The sequence below is a fragment of the Microcebus murinus genome, chromosome 21 (genome assembly GCF_040939455.1).
Source record: "Microcebus murinus isolate Inina chromosome 21, M.murinus_Inina_mat1.0, whole genome shotgun sequence".
In the NCBI taxonomy this organism is placed as follows: Eukaryota; Metazoa; Chordata; class Mammalia; order Primates; family Cheirogaleidae; genus Microcebus; species Microcebus murinus.
Window position 1 is genome coordinate 23,532,205 of NC_134124.1, and position 21,864 is coordinate 23,554,068.

Genomic DNA, 21,864 nt, shown 5'->3' on the forward strand with positions numbered 1-21,864 from the left:
GGAGATGTAGAGAAAGCAAGCAACCTGGGGACAGGGAGGATGGGGAGGCAGGAAACTGGTGGAAGCTACGCTTCTTTAACACTTTACACAGAATGGAGAAAATATCAGGTGTCCACATCAAGAACAGGGGTGGGGTTTACCAGAGTAGTCCTCTTGTGGCTGCTACTGAGTGAATGACACCTACAAAGTACCCAGCACATAAAAGCACCCAAGAGGCAGTTCCTAAGACGTCTTCCCTATCACCGCCACCACTTTTAAGTATGCAATTGAAAAATTCTGAAAAATGTGTGTCTGTGACTACACACTATAATGTCATGGTTAAGTGCACTCTGAAGCCAAACTCCAGATACTACTCTGGGCTTCCAGCAAGTCATTGAGCTCTTCTGTGCCTCAGTTTTCAATCCCCCGCCAGCACCCGCACCCAAACACAGAGAATTCCATCTCACAAGCTCACTTCTGTTGGAGCTGCACAATATAATAGCTCACAAGAGCAAAAGCAAACATAAGTGGCCCTGTTAAAATTTTCAGCCGTGCTTCATTTTCTTTAGGGGGAGAGGAGGAGTTTCAGGGTAATTTTGGGAAGACTCGTGGCTTTGGAAAAGATTTATTAAGCAACTGGAGAGAAAAGGGGAATTTACAGTGTTTGTATCTATTTATCCCTCATGTGTGCCTCTTAGAATGATTTAATGCTTATCTTGGGAAGGAAGCAGTTTTATATTTTCAAATTCTCTAAACCAAGACTTGACTTCTCAGTTTCAAACACTTCCCATCTGCCCCTGCAAACAGCGTGATGACATGGCCTGTGCGGATTTGTGGCTCTAATACACAGAAAGCGTTTTTGTGTTAGGTGGTACAAGGATATTTTACAGCCAACAGCTTCCAAACTTCCATATCTTGATGGGCTGTGGCTTGCCTTATATGAAGATTTATCCTACACGCAACTTTTATTTATTCTTTGTTTTCTCTTTTTACATGATTTGCCAAAAGTTTAATCTCAGATTGGTAGTTTTAAATATTAAGATACCCTAGAAATTCTCAGTTTCATCTTTTCACCAAAGCTCACATATAACATCCTTAAATGTAATAAAACAGTTTTCTTGAATGCAACATAATACACATGGGTATTTGGATCCTTTTTGAGGAGACAAGGTATAACAGAAAGAGCATTAGGCTGGAATTCAGGAGATCTGAGCACTCTTCCTGGCTTTGCCATCAACTGTGTGGCCTTGGGCAAGTTGATAATTGGCTCTCTTATAAACTAGAACTATTGATCTAGATCTTTGAAGGTTGGTTTACTTCCAAAACCCTATGGTTCTTTAATTCTGTATGTTTGCCCATGGGGTTGGAGGGGGCCAACAGCGGTTTACTTTCAAATATAAATAGCTTGAAACATTTCTGGGGGGTGGGTGGTTGGTAGACAAGGCCAGCTCTCACACTGGCACCTGCCCTGTGAGTCGGCCAGACTTTGCTGCTTCATTGCAGAGACCCTGTAGGCTGTTAAGATTGCCAAAATCCTTGACCACAGATGTCCATCAGAGGCAAAAACGTTCTCATGTGTATCTCTTCTCTAAGAGTCTTCTTCCACAAAAATGGTAACAAGGAACTGCCATCATTGAAATAGCAGGAATCTTTGCCCTAGATAAAACATACTGACATTTCCATGGGATCAGAATCATCTGAAAAATTTGTAAAAAGATAATAGATGCTTACACTCCAGCCCAAACCTACCCAGTCAGAAGGTACGGGGTTGAGCCCATCACTTAAAAATGTACCATTGAGGCCAAACATCAATTTGTCAGCTCAGATTTCACCGGAAGGCCCCAAATTTGTAATTTCTGTTCTAGAAACTCTGAGTTCAGTATCTGATGCGTTAAGACCAGCAGTCCCCAACCTTTTTGGCACCAGGGACCAGGTTCATGGAAGATAATTTTTCCATGGACCCGGGGTTAGGGGGTGGGGAGGGTGGGTGGTCGTTTCTGGATGACTCAAGGTCATTACATCTATTGTGCACTTTATTTCCATTTTTATTACATTGTGATATATAATGAAATAATTATACAAGTCACCATGATGCAGAATCAGTGGGAGCCCTGGGCTTGTTTTGGCAGAAGGCAGAGTTCACGGGGTGACACAGGCAATGGGGAGCGGCTATAAATACGGATGAAGCTTCCCTTGCTTGCCAGCCCCTCACCTCCTGCTGTGTGGCCTGGTTCCCAACAGGCCATGGACGGGTACCAGTCCTTGGACTGGTGGTTGGGAACCCGAGTTAGATGATCAAAAAACACTCATAGAAATGACTTCCATCTGGTTGCCATGCCATATTACATTTCCTGCCTCTAGAAAGAATAGAATTCCCTGCCATTTTTTTATATAAGGAGCCACATACTAAGTTTATTTTTCACTAATTAGACACTCAGAGAGCTCCTGCCCTGTGCCAGGCACTGGGAATACAGTGGTGAATCACCCCTTAGCTAAGTTTAATATTTGGCACAGTGCATAAATACTGCTCTGGTGCCAGGCTAGTTGGATAGTATAACCTGGGAAGCTTTGAAATGCATGTTCTCAGGCACCCCAAAGGCTGATTCAGTAGGTCTAAAGTGAGGTTCATAAAAAATATATTGTGCTCATTACTCAGTGGTCAAGATTAAAGATACAGGTAGGCAAAATCTTAAACAGAGATCATTTTTCCAAAGGGGGCTGAAGCCCAGAAAAACAAAAGCTGAGCAAGGATCACGCAGAAAGGGAGTGAAAATTACAGCCCAAAGCTCCTGCCTTTAGGGCAGACTCTTTACCCCTTCCACAGCTGCCTGTTTTACCCTAAATTCAAGAGGACTGATAAGGGTTTGTCAAGATACTAACATTGATGTTAACGTTCATAAGGTGATAAACTTTATTAAATTAAAAAAATACTAATTGTGAGTGAAAATAAGTACGCACTGTCTGAAAACAGTGGAAAACATTAAGTGGACAGGAAAAGTGGCCTGAAAAAGGACCCATGAGGGATTTACTCTCTGACTTAACATGATCAAACATAATATTAATGTAAGGGGAATTAAATCTAATTCTCTTATTTTCTCTCCAGCAGTGCAAAGTAGGTGGTTGAACTTTATAATGTCTTTTTCCTAAGTCAAAAAGTCTGCAGTGAGTTGGAATTACAAAATGATGAGGGAACAGGAATTTCAAATATGGATGGCATTATACAATGCTACTGTCCCTGTATAAGAAACAAATTAAGTCAGAGTTTCTCAACTGGTGTATTTTGAACCATTCACAGGTGTATTTCCAATTTTTGTATAATATGTGGATCCATTAGAGTGCTGGTCACTGACATGTCTTTCTTTCCAGGCCACGTAAGACAACCTCTGTGCCCTGTCGTGACTCATGGTGGGGCCATAGCAATAGTTCTGGTCAAGAAGTGACAAGGTAAATGACATGGGTCCACACCCAGAAGAAGCATGTAATTGCTGGTATACAGCCTTTCAGAGTCTTCCCTTTGGATGACCATCCAGAAGGTTCAAGATAGTGACTATTCCACTAGGCTGCATCCAAATAGGATATCTCTGTCGACTGGCAAACAGACATATATGCAGTATGCATGCAAGAGACCTAAACTTTTGTTGTTTTAAAGTCACTATAATTTTGAGGATTTTTGTTACTGTAACATAATACAGCTCTCCTAACTGAAGCAAAGGGCTACACACTGTTACAGTGGTATTTGTCCAACAGGCAGCTGTAGAGCTGGGGTCTACTTGCTATTAGGAGGTTAAAAGTATATTATATGAAATTGATGCCATAAGAAGTCTCTACTTTCATTAAAGTATCTGAGTACTTTTCCTAAGCAGGTACTCAGTGCTAAAAGACAGTCAAGTCCAACATACCATAAATTATTTCAACTTTATCTGTAATTTTATTCCTTCAAATTGGGCATCCAAAATATTTACTATTTGAACATGTACCTTTTACACAAAGTTTCAAAATCATCGTTTTAAATCCCAGATTGTTACTGCTAGGTCTTTGGACAGCAGCCTTGTTACCACTAGAGGGAGCCATCTGCATTGTTTTCTGCTTAACGTGCATCACCAATAGGGTGGCGAGAAACCTCCAAGTATACCTGGGGAGAAATGAATTCTGGTCTAGATACTTTCTTCCTAAATGTAACAGTGTGCTGATGCCAGGCTAGCTGGATAGAATCACCTGGGAAGCTTTGAAATGCATGTTCTCAGGCACCCCAAGGCTGATTCATAGGTCTAAAGTGAGGTTCGGAAATGTGTAATTTTAGAAAAACACTCCCAAAATCCTTCTGATGGAGAGATAGGTTTGCTACCACTGGTTGTGGAAGATTTCAAAGAACTGTCCTTTTCAATCAAAGAGTTTGCCATCTGTGGTGTATTTCTGACAGGGATCAACCTAAGTCCAGCCAGATAAAAATAGAACCTGTTAACAACAGAATTTCAATAAAGCACTTTACAATGGTAATAAATCACAGGTACAAAACATAGTTATCTTCAAATTTAAATTTATTAAGACATTCAGCTATGTCTGTCAGTCTACATCCAAATTTGCTACTAAAAATAAAATAAAGTCACATCCCACATTAGGAATACCGAGGTCTGAAAAAACACTTTTGGAGCCAAGCCTATTGTATAAATAAATGACTAGTTTCTTTTCATATCAAAATTCCCATAAAAAATTACATTCCCCCCTCCCCAGTTCTACCTATAGCCATGATGAATGTAAAAATTTAAATATGACACATCCTTGTCAAAGAAAAGGTGCAAAGTCTATTAACAGCTTTAAAAGTGGCATTTGCAAAATGTGATCATACAGTTACGTACTCATACCCAAAGTGCAAATAATGCCATAATTTAACACTGTTTTGATTCAGTTGCAAGAATTAAACATTACACAGGATTGAAAAGTACACCCAGGGCCTCTATCAGTGCCCTAAAGCCCTTCCCACTTTGGTCTCCTTCACTAAAGCAGACTCCAAAGTGTTCATTAGAGTTTTAGTTTACTTCACACAGCCAAGGAAGTACACAATGTTAACAAAGTTTCATATACATCAAAATATTGAAGACTCTGTCATAAAGTTCAAGAGTCTCAGATTACATGAATGCACCCGCAAGGCCCAAGTGCCCACCCCACCCCCTTCCCTAAAGCACATACAAAGTATGAGCGTGCTTCAATCTTTGAATACAATCAATGCTTCTACATCTTTGATTTCATTTCAGTGCTGTACAAGACTCAATAATCACCTGCCTGAGTTCCAATTAATTGAGGGAAAAGGGGGCGGAGAAAAGGGCTGGTCACTGCTCATACTTGATGACGAGAATGATCTGTCCCATGGAAAGTGAAAGGTCAGTTCCACTTCTGCCTGCTTCTTCCCATGCTGTCCTTACGCTCCTTCTCAGCCTCTTTTCAACACTCAAATCTGACTTTATTTATCCCTCACACATCAGGGGCAGTTTCTGAAGTTGCTGAGGTTGAATTTTCTTGGCAAACCTCTACAAAACATCAGCATAGAATATATAAATACATTTTGATTAGCATACATTGCAAAAATTTCTCCCACAGTGTCAGGGGATGAAAGCAGGTGATCTCCACTGAGAGTACTTCCTGGATTAGATACTTGGAATGTCAGTTTCCTGCCTGATCATCTCATTCATTCGTTCCTGAAATCGGAGCATGAATTCCATCTTGAGTTAACTGCTCTTCCACAGTATTGAAGCAACCTTCCTGCTTTTTTCCCTTTAGGCTGATTTGACAGGACACGCTTCATCTTTTGCTCTATGAGGATATTCTTTGGGGTCAAAAGCCCCTTCCTGGCTATCTGGTCTTCTGACAATGTGTTCATTATTGTCCCTAGAACCTTCCTGTATCCTGGTCCCGGGAGGATGCTCTTGGCCTGGGGGTTCAGTACCTTCCTGAAGCACAGCATTTTGCTCAGCTCCAGCATGAGGCTGTGCAACTGGCTCAGTTCCTAATCCTGGAAGCTGGGAGGAGTTTTTGAGGTGGCAGTGGCACAGAGGGCAGGTCTCCTGGACGTACAGCCATTTCTTTAGACAGCCTGCATGGAAGAAATGACTGCAAGGCGTGATCACAGCAGATTTCATATCCTAAAAGAGGAAAAGAAAAGACACTTCATAAATGTCTATTATCTATAATCTTTGGTATTACCCCCAGAAGTTCTGGTTCAAGCATTTTTTTTACCACAATAGAAAATGTGTAATACAGATCTTAGAATAAAACTTATTTTCTATTTCAGTAATAGCCCTGTTGCCATCAAAGACCATCCCCCCCCCCCCATCCAAATAACACGTAAGAACCACTGGCTAAGTAATTAAAAAAAAAAAAGTAAAAACCAAAAATGTGGAAGAAACTACCTTAATTGTGTTTTTGCCTTAGTATGAAATGCAAAAGTTCCACGAATATAGCAGTATGACTACTGGGTCTACACTGGTATGACATGAGTGTAATTAGAGCCTCAGAAAATCTGATAAAGACAGGACTTTTTCCACAGTAATGCTTCAACACAGCTAAACAGATTACTCTATAATGAAATTATTTGCAAGGAGACAAAATCAGCTGTACAACACCAGGGTATTTGGCAAGGAAGTGGCAATCTCATTAGGGCCAATGTATATACTCAGTTTTCAAGATTTGGTCTCTATAAGCCAGTGTTTCTTAACTTGCATCAGAATCACTTGTTAACACATATTCCTGGGCCACCCGAGACTTACGGAACTGGGATCTATAAAGATGGGATTCATAAATCTATAGTTACAACAAGCCACTCATATGACTTTTATACACTCACATTTGATAACCATTGGAATAAGGAGTGATATACTTAATATTAACATTCCTTATATAAGATACATTTGAAGAAGGAAGGCTGAGGACAGGAAGTTGAAATTGTAAAGATATACATTTGATGAATCAACCATTCATTTTGTTTAAAGTCCCAAAACAAGGTGAGTAACCCCGAAATTCCTTGCCAAGAACTGGTAATACCTAGGCGTCAACTTTTAAGCAGAAAGCCATCCAAGGAAAGGCAGCCAGCTGGGAATCTAAGCAGTTTACTCTCATTTTCTATGTGATATCAGCAGGTAGTTCTAGCACCTCAAAAAAAGTGATGTGACAAAAGGAAATACAAAAAGAGGACTCTCGAATCCCAGAGATGGAATATTAGACATCAGCTGCTGAAGCTGATGTGCTGTTTTTGATGTGCTTTATTCTGAGTGCAATGAGGCTACCTAACACAAAAGAGCTAAAGTTCACATGAATAATAAACAGAACTAAGAGAATGACTAAGTTGGAAGTGGGGGGAGGAACTACATTACTCCGCAGTCCCCTCACACACAAAAACAAATGGGAAATGTTGCTTTGCTAGTCTTCAAAAGTATATTCTGATCACAATAAAAACTTGGTAGTTGCACTTTACTGTTAGAAAAAAAATTCTTATTCTAGATAGTTCCAAACACATACACACCCCACCTAACTATAAAAGCAGCCCTGGAGAAAGAACATTCCCTGTACACCACTGACACTATCTACAGATTTATTCCACGAAACTATACTCTCTAAGAGTGATTTTAAGGAACACAGTTTCTGTGGTTATCCATAATCTCTGTCCACATTTCCAACAGCGCAGTTTAGGAGTAAAAGCTGCAGCTCGATTACCTTCTCGCACAGGTGACTGATGATTAAACTCTAGGCCTTTTTGTTTTATTTCCAGGGTGATTTAAATACTATCTTTAATTTGTAATAGAAAGCGATCATCAGGCTCTTTATGGTGCATGTACCAAAGACTGCAGGCAGGTGAACTTCAATGGTACACCAATTGTTAGCCTCTACCATAGCCGCCCGCCACAAATGCTTGCACCCCTTTCAGATATTTAGCAACCCACTCTCTCCACCTACACTAAAAAAATCCATGAACATTTCTTCCACACTCTGGGAATAGTAGAAAGAAAAGAGTCAGAATCTTGGCACACCACTTTTCAGGAGTTGCTGACTCCTGATGGATAGTATATTTGATAGTATGTGTGTCTATTCAGGAGTAAATATAAAATACACCTGACCTGTTTTTCCTTTATTTACGGGTGAGCGATAATGTTGAAAATAACAATAAATTAGAACTTGAGGAACTAAATTAAAAACTTAGATATAAAATGGAAATATTTTATCAGGTCTTTAATAATTTCTGAGGCCCATTTTTTTTTTTAACCCAGTAGATAATTCTGCCTAGAAATTTAAATTGGATTTGGTTAATGTGGTCACAGTCCCAAGGGATATACTGTATGACCCACCCAAATGGATTCTTACTGAATGAGTTACCTGATAACAGATGGCACAGATATCATTGTGTTTCTCAAGCTGCTCTTTAGTAGCAATGGGCAATGATTTAATTTTATTCACAGCATCCCTGCGGAGAAGAAAGCTCTTCCATCCCAGCTGGGCCCGAAGCCACACATTATAATAGGAATGGATGAAGATGATCATTGAGCCCATCACTGTCCATTCTCCAAAGATGGTCTCTGATACACCATAGGCCACCACACAGAGGGCAACAAGAAACTCTAGCAGGCGGTAAGTACCATTCACATAGTAGATAACATCATCCATGTTTTCTACTGGCTCTTTTCTGAATTCCTCAACCATAAATAAGACATAAATAAAAAGTGTTCCCAGAACCTGAAAAAAAATTTATGTATATTAAAACAGAACATCACTTAGAAACTTTTTTCATAGGCTTTAAACAATAACACACTCCTGGCACTTTTAGGATGTTATACTTAAAATCTATAGAGGAGTACCCAGGGGAAAAAACCTTTTTAATAAACTGAAAAAAGAGAAGACACTGGTATAATTAAAATGTGGGTGGATCTTAGTTATCCTGGTATTAGACACTAAAAAGTCACCCTTCAGATATAACATTTCTAAAACAATTCTGATGAGTAATCAGTTTTCTGACTCATCCTTTCCCCTTATTCCCCAGGTCACCAAATCCTATCAATTCTATCTTCACTGCCCTCATTCCATAGTCATTCCTGTTCCACAACTCTCAAAGAACCTTTACTTCTACAAAGAACAATCAATAAATCTTCACTGTTAGTGCTACATTTCTTTTACTTCTTATCAGTCAGGCAGCAAAGATCCATCTTTAAGTTACAATAAGCTTATCATTTCTAGGACAGTATTTTGTGTGTCTATAGTGTGTATGTGTAATATACACATGTGGCATATATATCATGAAACGATGGATATTTTCTAGTATTTAAATTTTTTTATATTTTATTTTTCTCTTTATAGCCACAGAATCTGTGAGCAGAGTATTTAATTTTAAAAATGTACTCCAAACAAGTTCTAAAATCCTTTAATATTTATAGTTACTTATCAATTTAAGATGTATATGACAGCTCTGTATCGTACCATTTTGGAAAAGAGAAACTGAAAGGCTTAATTAACTTTGTAAAAGATACAGAGACATAGCTATGCCTATCTAGTATTTTAATCTAACTCCAGTGCTAAAAAAAAATTGTGTTCTAGTAAAGGGAGCAGGAAGTTTATCACCTAAATTGGCCACTTATTAATCATTAATCTTGAAAAAAAGTTTAATTCTTTTTCTGGAGGAAAATAAGAAAATCAGTTATTATATAAAGTTAATTAATCCTGGGCTTACCTGAAGAGAGGTAAGAATGCTGCTGGAAATAATAATAAGAAGCCAAAAATCCATGTGGAAAAACTGGCAAATCATATAAGCCATATAAGCAGGAAATACCAGTAAAAATAAACAAAGGCTTACAGCGCGGAAGTGCTTCCATAAACTCCTGGAAAAAAAGATAAAATTATTCTTTTAAAGTGCTTACCACCTTCAGAATGTACCTCAGAATGTAAAAAAAAAAAGAAAAAAAAAAAAATAAAGTGCTTACCACCTAATAACACAACCAATTACATTAGCAGCTAACAGGTCTGGCGCCATGATTAAGTTTCACAAATGTCTGCCTGAGCACCCCTCCCTGTGCCAGTCACCCACCAGAGCTCAGGGTGACTCACACAGCCTTAGCATTTCAAAGCCACACTACTGTCAGTTGCTAAGTACCATCAATTCTTTTATTTGTCAATAGTTTGCTTTCAATTTCATTCCCATTTCTAGTTAAGTTCAAATTGTTCAAGCTTTTTTATCCTTAAACTTTAACAATTTCAATAGTAATTTTTCCTGTTAGGAAAGAGTATATGAGAATATAATGCGTGGCATTTTAAAAATCTTATGCCATCCTCTCCTCACCTACTCCACACTGTGATGAAAATCTCTGCTGCAGTGAGGGCAGTGTCACTAAAGGAAATGGCTCTCCAATGAGCAGGTATACCAATCATCACATTTGTTAAGTTTGGGGGAAGAGTGGGACATGACTAAGAACCACTGGGCTAATGGTAAGATCTTCTACTAGCTAGCTGGTCTTCCTCCTCTTTCCAGCTCCCGATCTGTCCTGGATACCACCAGCCACCAGATTAATCTTCCTATAGCTCAACTATCTTAATATTTTCAACACCTTCTCTAAATTATTGAGTCTGGCTTTAAGGTCTTCTTCTCCCAACTTTTCAGTCGTAGCTTATCAACATCTGTTCCTCATTGTAAGTCGAGTTGGTTAATTAACTGTCCCAGCAAAACACAAGTACTCTTACATCCCACTAGAAATGCCTTCGTCACACTCTCTATTTCTCTAAACTCTTTAGGCTAAGCTCAAGCTAAACAAATATATTTGGATTTCAGCCAAAATAGTTTAAAGCTCATGGCTGTAACAAAATTAAGCTGTTTCAGTTAAGTATCAACATCTGTGATATGTCCTCAAATGCAGGCAAAGCGTCTCAAAGAGACACAAGTTACATAAATCATCCTTCCTACCTTTAATTATAATATAGGTGGGAAGTAAAAATTACCATACAAAAAGTCAAGTGCTATCCTATGTGGTACTATCATAATTAGTAATTCAGAGAAGAAAATGTGTTCCCTAGGTACTTTGGAAAATTAAATTAAAGCTACATTGGAAAGTGTTTTACATTGTTTCTTGCCAAAACTTCTATTATCAGAAGTTAAGGGACAAATGTAAACCTGTCAGTAAGGTTTGCTTTCAAATTCAAAACACAAACAATTTTAATTTTTTTAAAGAAAGGCAAGCAGTAAGGAATTACTGTAACACAGTTGTACTGTGTTAGATGACAAATTATGGATTATTTTAATAGGGCAATTTGCCTTAAAATCTTAAATATATTTTTCAAAATCAAGCCAGCTAGATTTCATTCATATAAAATATATACATATCTACATAAATATACATACATATTTAAACATACACAGAGAAAGGTATGTACAACAATGTTTTGTCAAGATTTTTGTGTCTGTATAATTTTGATATGTGTATATTATATACATACAAACATATATATACTTACATATATATATCCTTATCTAAGTTAAAATTAAGCAAAATCAAATTTTAAATACAATATAAAAAGAATAGGATGAAATTACATTGAAACTTTATTCCATTAACAGGTTAGAAACTACAAAATGAAAAAAATTTTTTTTACACTCACCCCAACCCATTTCTTAAAAAGTTTGCCTTTTGAAAATTTGCTATATCATTTGAATAAGTAGGGCTGGGTGAAATGGCTCACACCCACAATCCCAGCACTTTGGGATGCTGAGACAGATTGCTTGAGACCAGGAATTCTAGACCAGCCTACACAATATAGTGAGACCTCATTTTTACAAAAAAAATTTAAGTTAGCCAGGCATGGTGTGCACACCTGTAGTCCTAGCTACTGGGGAAGCTGAGGGAGAAAAATTGCAGAGTGAAACCCTGTCCCTTAAAAAAAAAAAAACCACAAAACCTAAAAAAGAAATAAATAAAATTTAAAAATTTGAATAAGTAGACTATGGTGCTAACATTCCTTGTTAAAAACTGCAATAAAATTTATAGACAAAATTAGCAATTATCTCTATGGCTAAAACTATCACAGACATCCTCTTAAGCTAACCACTGGAAATTAGCTATAGTCTAAGCAACTCTAAAGACACATTTACAAAGATTTTCCCCTTAACAATTATTTCATTAATAACAAAGAGAAGCATTATTTCATCAACTGTCAATATCATTTCTTCACTGTTGGCTCTTATTTGAGATTTAAGATACTTTTCCTTTCCTTTTTTAATCCCCAGTACATTTGAATTAATCATAATCCTTGATCCACGATATACTATCATCATTGGTTTGTGCATGTGATACATGTGCCCTCTTTTTATTTAGTCAGTAATCTAATTAGCTATTTTAAATAATGTAACAAGCATTCATGAATGCACCTCCCCATATACAGGTGAGGGCCTAGAGTGACAATGATCCACATCTAAATATTAAATATCTGGCAGGCCTGCCTATACCACGTGTCCACCCCCCTGCTCCACACCACTATCTTGAAGCCTGTGAGCTTCATTCTCTTGCTTGCTTTCCTTTTTATAGTTTGGTTTCACCTATATGTATTCCTAAGGAGTATATTTTAAAATTTTGTTTGTGACATAAAAATATCCTATATTATCATCTTTTTGGATTTTTAAAAAGTTTTACATTGCTATAAATCACTCATACTGTCTCATGTATCACTATTTTTAACATACCACTGTGACTATTATTCCATTTATTATTCACTCTGTTTGATTGGCATCTGGGTTGTTCCCAGGCTCTTGGTATTGTAAATTGTGCTATGAACATTCCTCTACATGTCTCCTACTGTACATGTGCAAGACTGTCTTTTGAAAACATACCTACGAAGAGATACTGTCAAACTTTTCTACAAGTGACTACCATCACTTTACACTCTCATCAATGACAAGGATCTACATCTTCTCCCACCTTGCTATCCTAACAGCAAACTTTCCTTCTTCTCTTTCTTCTTTCTCCTTTTGATTTACTTGCTCACTGCCAATCCAATAAATATACAACAGCACCTTACTGTGGTCTTGATTTACATTTCTCTCATCACTAAAGATACAGTCTGGAGTTAATTCTTTTGTTTTTATAGTGTGAGACAGAAATCCAGTTTTTTCTGGCTTCTCTATATGATGACCTGATAACCTTTATTTTTGTCACCTTCATTTGCACTGCATTTAATGCTTTCTCTTCTTTAGCATTACACAGAATGGAATGACATATTTGTTATATTTACTGGACTAAATTTTACGCTCTATGTTCTTAATTTTAAAAGTGACCAAATATAAAAATATTAAATTTCTCTGAAGGAAAATAGGTTGATTTATAATTACCTGGCCTTTGATACAACTTTTTAACTATAGAAATCTTGAAAAAAAAAACGATTAGAAAAGTCAAACAAGTCAAACATCTCATATAAAAAAAATAAAAATATAAACTTGTTGAATTAAGCTAACACCAATTATCCATCCATTTTTTTGTCTCTAAACATTCCCTAAATCTTTAGACAACAAATTTATGTAAAGAATATTAAGAGATTTCTTACTTGTCTCTAGATGCTCCCAGTGCCAAAACAATAGGATCTGCAATCTCCAACATAGACTGCAGGATAGAAGCCACAACAATGAAAAGGATAATACTGAGCAGGAATGCCCGGTGTACAACCTGTAGTTCTATCAGCCCAGTCTGCACTGCCAGGATTAACAGTGTTACTCCTTCTGTCATGCCCCTAAAAAAAAAAAAAGCAATCATTTTTAGAAAAAATAAATAATCCAAATCTCATTTAATTCAAAGAGAAAATAATCCAAAGGCTGAGACTGTTGTTACATATCTTTGAATCTATTTTGACTTAATTCAGACTAAAAACCTGATCAGTATATTAACTTTATATTGTACAACATTACTATAACAATATAGTTGTAGATATCACTGCACATGCAAAAGTATAATAGCTATTATGTGAACATACAATGAGGGCAAAAATAGTAACTTCTAAGACAAGTAAAAGTTCTCTAACCAGACTTTGATAATGAGGCAGATACTTCTGCCATTCTTAGATATCCACCGAATTATACTAATTTACATCATGAGCTATATGCTGATTACAAAAGACAAAATAATAGGTGAATGTCTTCACAATCTTGGAGAGGGAATAGTCTCTTTAAGCAGATCATAAGACAAAGGAGGAAAAATAAAAATACGAACATTTGTTGAAATTTAACTTCCATATTCCATATGGAAAATATGCTATAAACAAAGTCATAAGAACTTTTATCCTATCAGCTTGATTTATAAAGAACTCTCACAAATAAGAGCAAAGGATAGGCACAGTTTTAAAAGTACAGATTAGCAAATATTTCGAAGTTTGACAACACTAAGCATTGACAAGGAATTTGAGAAAATGAGCACACTCATGTTGAGATGCACACAGATCAAACCTTTCTGGAGAAAATTTTGCTAATAAATTTAAAATGTGTATACCATACCCTTCAATTCAATAATCTTGCTAGTAATAATTTACCCTATGGATATACTATAAAATTTAAGATATAGGTATAAAAGAAAATACAATGAATAGTGGAACATATTATTTGATACCATGAGGATGCAATAAGTGAAATCCAGACTCTGAAAAACTCTGTAGGACAAATCACCTGTAATTTCAACAAATAAAATACAATGGAAAATACAGAGACAGTGGGGATCAAAATATTAAGAGAGACTGAAGAAACTTATCAATCAACCACAATCACAATATGGATCTCATTCGGATCTTGGGTTGAACAAAATGTTAAAAAAATTTTAGATAATTAGGGCAATTTGAATGCCAAGTGGATATTTGATACAAAGGAATTCTTTTATTAGAAATAATCATTCCATTGTAGTTATGTTTTTCCTAAAGATTTATAGACTGAAATATTTATGGGTAAAATTATATTATATCTGGGATTTTCTCCAAACAATTGTAGCCAGGGCACTACAGGGTGTAGGAGCATGTATGACATGAGACTGGCCATACTGTTGAAAATGAGTGATGGACACACTGGGGTTAACTGTACTACTATTCTCTCAATTTTGTTGGTTTGAAATTTTTTCAAATTAAAGATTTAAAAAAAGAGAGAGTCATGTACAAAGATACTCAAAGCGGCATTATTTTCTAATAGCAAAACAAACAAAAAAAGAGGTATATCCGTATTATGGAATACTATGCTTTCACCAAAAACAATGAGATATATCTGTTATGCATTAAAAAAAATTCTCTAAAACATAGTAAATGAAAAAATAAGCTCCAGAGCAATGTACATAGACCGTGAACATGAACCAAAAAATAATATATGTACTTTTCCCTATAAGAAATTAATAACCATCTAGAGCTGTTACCTTTAGAGAGGTAATGGGAAGTAGGAAAAGGGAGCTGTCACTTTTCATTTTTGTACTTTTTGAATGGTATGAATTTTGTGAACTTATACATAAATTATTTTTTTGCTCCTTCCTCTTTCCCCTTCCTTTTCCCCCTGTTTTAAAGGTGTTAGCTGGGACAAGCAGGAAGATCATGGATCACAAAGATTTAAGGACTTTAAGAGGAGGTTATATAAATGATGGATATTAAGAAGAGGTTATATAAACTTACATAAATGCAACCATTAAACTCTTATATTAAGGTAATAGAAATCATGAGAAGTTCTAGAAATGGATTTCCTAATGCCTGATCTTAGTGATTTAATAAGTTAACCATTCTGCATTCTCATTAATTCATCCTTTGAACCTTCAGTAAGTATTCAAATTATATTTAAACTTATTATTTATTTTTTTAAAAACCTTTAAGAAAGTATCAAATACTGCATAGAAATTGAATTTTAACTGGGCCACACTTAAAATAGAAATTGAATTTTAACTGGGCTACACTTAAACTTCAAAAAGGAATAAGCAAGCTTTTGAAAATCTCTTAAAGAAATCTAGGAAAGGAAAGTGTCCAACATTCATGGTAATATCTCCATAATATACATAACAATAAAAACACATCTTTTTTTACATGGGAATTTAGTTATTTTTTCATAGTACTTTAATTCAAATATTGCAACCATTAAAAAGAAAAACTCTTAAAATTTCATTTCATCTAAAATTCATCAATGAAAGAAATTTATTATTATTTCTTTAGTTATCTATAGCTACAGTCCCCAAACCCCAAGCTGCGGACCAATACATGTCTGTGTCCTGTTAGGAACCAGGCCGCACAGCAGGAGGTGAGCAGCAGGTGAGCCAGGGAAGCTCCATCTGTACATCTATATTTACGGCCGCTCCCCATCGCTCTCCATCCCAAACTGGGCCCCCATCAGGTCCACAGAAAAATTGTCTTCCATGAAACTGGTCCCCAGTGGCAAAAGGTGCGGGACCGCTAATCTATAGGATTTAAATTTCTAGACATATTCAAGGAAAGAACTTACCGATTCATGGCAGGATCATTCATGAAAGCCCGATAACCCTGCAAGTAGAACTTGCAGAGTGTCAGAACACCCAAGGCAACAAAAGAAACCGTGAAGACCAAACCCAAAAGAGAATAAGGAGTGCTGCAGCATTCAGCAATACTGGAAAAAAAAAGGGGGGGGGGAATTAACAGACATAAATTTTCCATTTGGAATAAAAACATTTTAAGCCTTTAAAGTAACCACCAAGCTTGATCTGATCCTCATTAATTAAAATACCTCTAAGCCAAAATTTGAGGTGAAACCACCCAATTAATTAATCTATTAATAATTTAAATCACCTTATTCAAAACCTACATTTTTCTCTCTTTGGCAAATATCCAGTAAACAGCACCATATCAGAAAAAAGGTATTTTTCTTAATTATTTATCATCTTCAAATGCAATAAAATTCAAAGAGTTTAAATCTTGTTGAAACCTTAAGAAACATATAATTAGCATGTCGGTAAGTATTCAAAAGAAACTTGTACAGGTGCCCATTGTTCCTTCTGGAAAACGCTGGGTGTTCAACTTGTTCGGACTGTGTTGCTAAGACGGTTACTTGTAACTCGTTTGATCAAAGGAGCAGCACCTTTGTTGACTTACCAACATCCCCCCTACACACACACACACACACTCCTCCTATGACAACAGTATCTTACATACTACTGGTGTTTTAAAATTTAATTTAACTTAGGTTTAGATAAATTCATGTTTTAAAAGGGTTACTTTAAAGGCATGCCCAAGAATTCAGCCCAAGAACATTTAAAAATAATTTTAATATCAATTTTTAACATAAAAGTTTGCTACGATACCACTTATAAGGATAACTGGAAGATATTACACTAGAACTTGGAAATACTTTCATTGAACATATTAGATATTAACTTATATGTATTTTATAAATATACATACTATTATGTACTAATGAATTGGATTTAGCATTTACCCAGTATCTATATCTTAAGTTTTAGAATTCCAGAGAATTTCATTTGTATAGAATTCATTCAAGCAAATCAATGCTTGTCCTTTTACTATGTATCTCTTTGCTTCTATAGTTACCTTTCCTATATAATTGCCTGTAAGTTGGTTTTTATGTGAAAGCATCTAAGTTTACATTGATCAACGTACATGATGATAAAAAAAAGTCTGCTTTCCTGTTAGGAGCCAAAATAACCAACAATCATGATAACAGATAGCTAAAAAAAGAAATAATTTTATGACCTTGCTACAAATCTAATTTTTGAAATGTTTGACATTTTCTCAAAGAATCATTATATAATACAATGTTTAAACAAATTGTCTATAATTTTAAAATATGAGAATCATGGCTGAAAATTATACTAAAAATTTTACTTCACTCTCATTGGAAAAGGCCAAATGTTTAATCAAAGGTCTATACTATCCCTCTATTCTTGTTTCCATATTTAGAGAAATTTTTTATACCCAAAAAGTATGATATAATTACATATTCAAGAAGAACACATTTTTTCCTCTTATTAGGAATATGGTACTATTTTTCAAATGAGAGAATACTAAATAATACAAAAGGTTTCAATCTAGTTTTGGGGAAGTGAAAGCGTTTGGGAAATTTATAAAACTTTTCTTCCCATCTCTCTCCAATAAAAGTCATTTTTATTGATTTTAGTTTCTATTTTCTGGCCACAAAAAAATCTTTGTTTTTCAGTTTGTTTTCATGTGGGTTTTTGTTGGCTTGTTTAGTTAGGGTATTGTGGTAAACTTCTAATCCTCTTTTTGTAAATAAGTTGATTTTTGACCAGAAAATACATAAATATAACCTGGCACACAAAAGCATCAAGAAGGACAGAAAACAACTCTAAGCAGATATATAAACTAACAAAAAAAAATATGAGAACTTCTCAATTACAAACCAAATTAAAACAGCCTTATCTTGAGAAAGGGCAATTCTGGCTACGTGTAGAACAAGAAAGAGAAGAATTACTTTGGCAAGACATCTAAACTTCATCAAAAATCCCAGTATTATTTTCTTACTTTATAAATAAGTCCAAATTCATTCATGGCTTTGTGATTTATTAAGCCTATTACACTATGCTATACCTCATTTGATTATGCTTTGCAATGGATAACAATCTGCTTTAAAAACTGGACCAATTCCAGTTCCACCCTGAGGTTATTGTCCTAACCACAGAATTGTTATCTTTAAATTCAGCTTACTGAATTTAAATTTACTCTTTAAATTCAGTTTAAAATTCAGTTTACTCTTTAAATTCAGTTACTTTTTGAATCATTTAAAAATTCTGCATAAAACCTCCATAATATTTACATAAAAACAAATAGTAGTCAAACTTACTTAACACATTCAGTACCAAAAGAAAAAAATTTTTTTTTCTGTGAGGCCAAGATGTTTTATTAAAACAAAATGATCCTTTCTGGTTTTTTAAGTGTTTTCTGTGCATAAGTTATACACAACACAATCCACATTTTTAGAATTAAATTGTCAATATTAATTTTAACAATAATAACACCAACAAGTACAATTTTCACAAACCAACTGCAGAATTTTGCTTCACAAGGCCCCAGGCTCAAAACCAGGCTGAGTTAAGTACAACTCACCTGGCAATCAAAGTGTTAATACTAAACTGATCATTAATGTGTTTGACTTTGATAAACTACCTGTTTATAGAAGCTATTTATAATTGTTATTCATTTTCAGAAAGTACAAAATCTCACTCAATACCAGTAAGTTTATCCTACTTACTTGTTAAAAGAGATATTGCCCTATTACATTTTTATTGATATTTAGATGTGTGTTAATGCTTTCAATCTTAATAACATGCTCCTTAAGGACAGTTCATTTGTCTTAAATTTCTGATTCCCTATACCACTTAGTACACAGTCTTCTATAATACTGGATGGCTGAGAAACAATGGTTCCATTAACTAGAACTCAAAACTCTTATCTGTCTATATTTATTTTTCAGAAGGACAAATTTTTGTTCTTGCCTTTTAAAGTGACAATGAGTCAAGGAACCAAGATGTATACCCATGTGCTAGATTCTGAGAGAGTGAGATTCAAACTCAAGAGTGGAGAAAATGACAAATATGGATTTAGCACAAGCTCACAATTAATAAAGATACTGAAGTGGGAACAGGACTTGAATAACATAAGACTTTAAAAAACCCTAAATATTAAAAACGAAGTCTTAAAATTCTTGGGGGTTAAGAATGTAAGATCCTGGGCTATAAGGACAATAGACACCTTCCAGCTTCTGTTTACTGCTTGTTTGCTAACCGCAAGGCATTATGAGTATATTATGGGATGCAGAGGAAAAAGACAAAGAGAGCAGAAACCTGAGCCTCTCAGCTAGGACCCGGAACAGGTTAGGGCCTATCAGGGGCAGGCTGAAGTGAAAATCACTGTGGGGGTGGATGCATGACCAGTGTGTAAACAACTAAGTTATAAAAGGGGACTAACACACAAAGGAGGGTCCTTGCCTGCCAGAGTGGCCACTGCGTTGGTGCTCTGGGGCTTGGACCCTGGCTAGCCAGAAAATAAACCTCCTCTTGTGTGATTGCATCCTCAATGTCTCTGCTTTTCTGTCCGGTGGGGCTGTGGAAGGTCTGTCCCTAACAAGAAGTACTATGATTTACCCATTTCACCAATTTTTAACTGTATATCAATACTGAAGCAAAACATTAAGAAAAAGAGGACATAGTGAAAATGTACAGATAAGTCACAGGTTTTTAACTCAGATGAGGTTTGAATGCCAATTTTACTTCTTTTAGCAGTGTCGCATGGGGCAAGTTACTCTTGGTACCATTTCCTCACTATAAAATGGTAATATGAGATGAAAAAAGTCTTTGGGAAAAAAAAGAAATAATAAATAAATAAATAAATAAATAAATAAATAAATAAATAAATAAATAAATAAATAAATAAATAAATAAAATGGTAATAATAAAGGCACCTCTTAGGGTTGCTGTAAAAGATTTCATGTGAGGGAAAAGTGTTTAGGTACTGTGGCACATAAGAAATACTCAATAAATGTTATTTTTATAACACATTTTTCTCTTTCTGACCTAATAATTTAACTTGAAATTGAAAAAATACTTTTATAATTTGCTATGTACCTTCCTACAAATCATTTGCTGCACTTTGCTCCATAGTGCTGCCAAATATACCACCATTATTATTATATTAGCACCTCCTTGCATTACCAGATCTGTTATCTACTGAATGAAAATCCTATCTTAATAAAATATGAAGTCATGTAATATAATAGATAAAGGTAATTTGCAAAACTTACTATTCCTGGATCGTTTTCCCTCTTAAGGTTATATATAGTATTACCGGCTCTTATTAATTAATTACCTTGTCAGAAAAAGGAAAAGAAGCCTCTCCCGTGATGCAGGCTGATCTCGAGTACTGAAATAGGAGTAAATCTGAAGAGCGAATAAGACGAGCCAGAAAACCATGAAAAGAACAGGGACTACCAGTTGATTCCACAGGGACATTCCCAAGGCTAGAAGGCCATACACCTCCACTACCTGAATAAGAAAATAAGATAGGAAAACATCTTACACCACCATCAACAAACACTTAAAACACTTAAGAGTTTAATCTGAAGTGGCGTGAAAAATAGCTTTTCTTTTACTACAAGATTGTTTCAGCTAAATTCCTTTATAGTTAGCTCTATACACAGTTAATAAATAGCATGCTTTTAAAAATATACTGATTTTGCACTATTAACAACGCTTGATACACACTCATCTGATGGCAACACTAAATTGCCCTAATAGTTCAGGTATAAGGTCAAAAGACGGTCTTATTTACAATAAAACTACCTCAAAGGTAGTTTAAAGAGACTTGGTAAAAATTCATGTCTAATCAAAATAACCTGGACTAGCATGAATTATAATATATTGCTTGAGGAGCTAGGAAAAAGAAAAATGTAAAAATTTTTCATGGTTTATTCAGCAATGTCAGATGAGAAACAGTTGAAACAGTTCAATGGAAGACAGTGTGTTTAATCACTGGAGAAGTTTACTCGATTGCAGAGCAAAGATATTTAGCAAGTCTTTTCCCCTAGACAAATCAATTCCCCTTGCTCCTACTGTGTATTTATCAAGCAACATTTCTCAATTTGGTTTGCCAAATGTATTAACACCAGGAAAAGGGTATAAGTAAAAAAAAAAGAGAGAGAGAGAGAAAAAGAAAAAAGCTTACTAATCTATAACTCAATAAATTAGTGTTCCAGTTTATAAAACAATGTCTTATCAACTTCATTAGCAAAAATCAATTCCCAGACTCTGGTTCAATCTAAGAGCACAGATGTAACCAAGTTTCTAAAGTTACTAAGCCAGGGACCAGATCCTGGTAACACAGCAGAGTTCTGCCAGGCAGCCTACAAAATCCTAACCTAGCAGCCAA

At 35.5% G+C, this 21,864-nt stretch overlaps 1 protein-coding gene across 3 annotated transcripts in view; it reads right to left on the reverse strand.

The window, feature by feature from the left end:
• Positions 1-4,496: 4,496 nt before the first annotated feature.
• RNF145 (ring finger protein 145) overlaps positions 4,497-21,864 on the reverse strand; it is a 54,640-nt gene continuing 37,272 nt past the window's right edge. For all 3 annotated transcript variants that reach the window (XM_020283762.2, XM_012764961.3, XM_012764963.3), the window contains 6 exons: positions 20,806-20,981; positions 16,436-16,576; positions 13,537-13,719; positions 9,686-9,833; positions 8,341-8,697; positions 4,497-6,116 (listed from right to left, as the gene is read on the reverse strand). In XM_020283762.2, the coding sequence (XP_020139351.1) occupies positions 5,751-6,116; positions 8,341-8,697; positions 9,686-9,833; positions 13,537-13,719; positions 16,436-16,576; positions 20,806-20,981 (1,371 nt within the window). In that variant the 3' untranslated portion in view covers positions 4,497-5,750. The remainder of the gene's footprint in view (positions 6,117-8,340; positions 8,698-9,685; positions 9,834-13,536; positions 13,720-16,435; positions 16,577-20,805; positions 20,982-21,864) is intronic.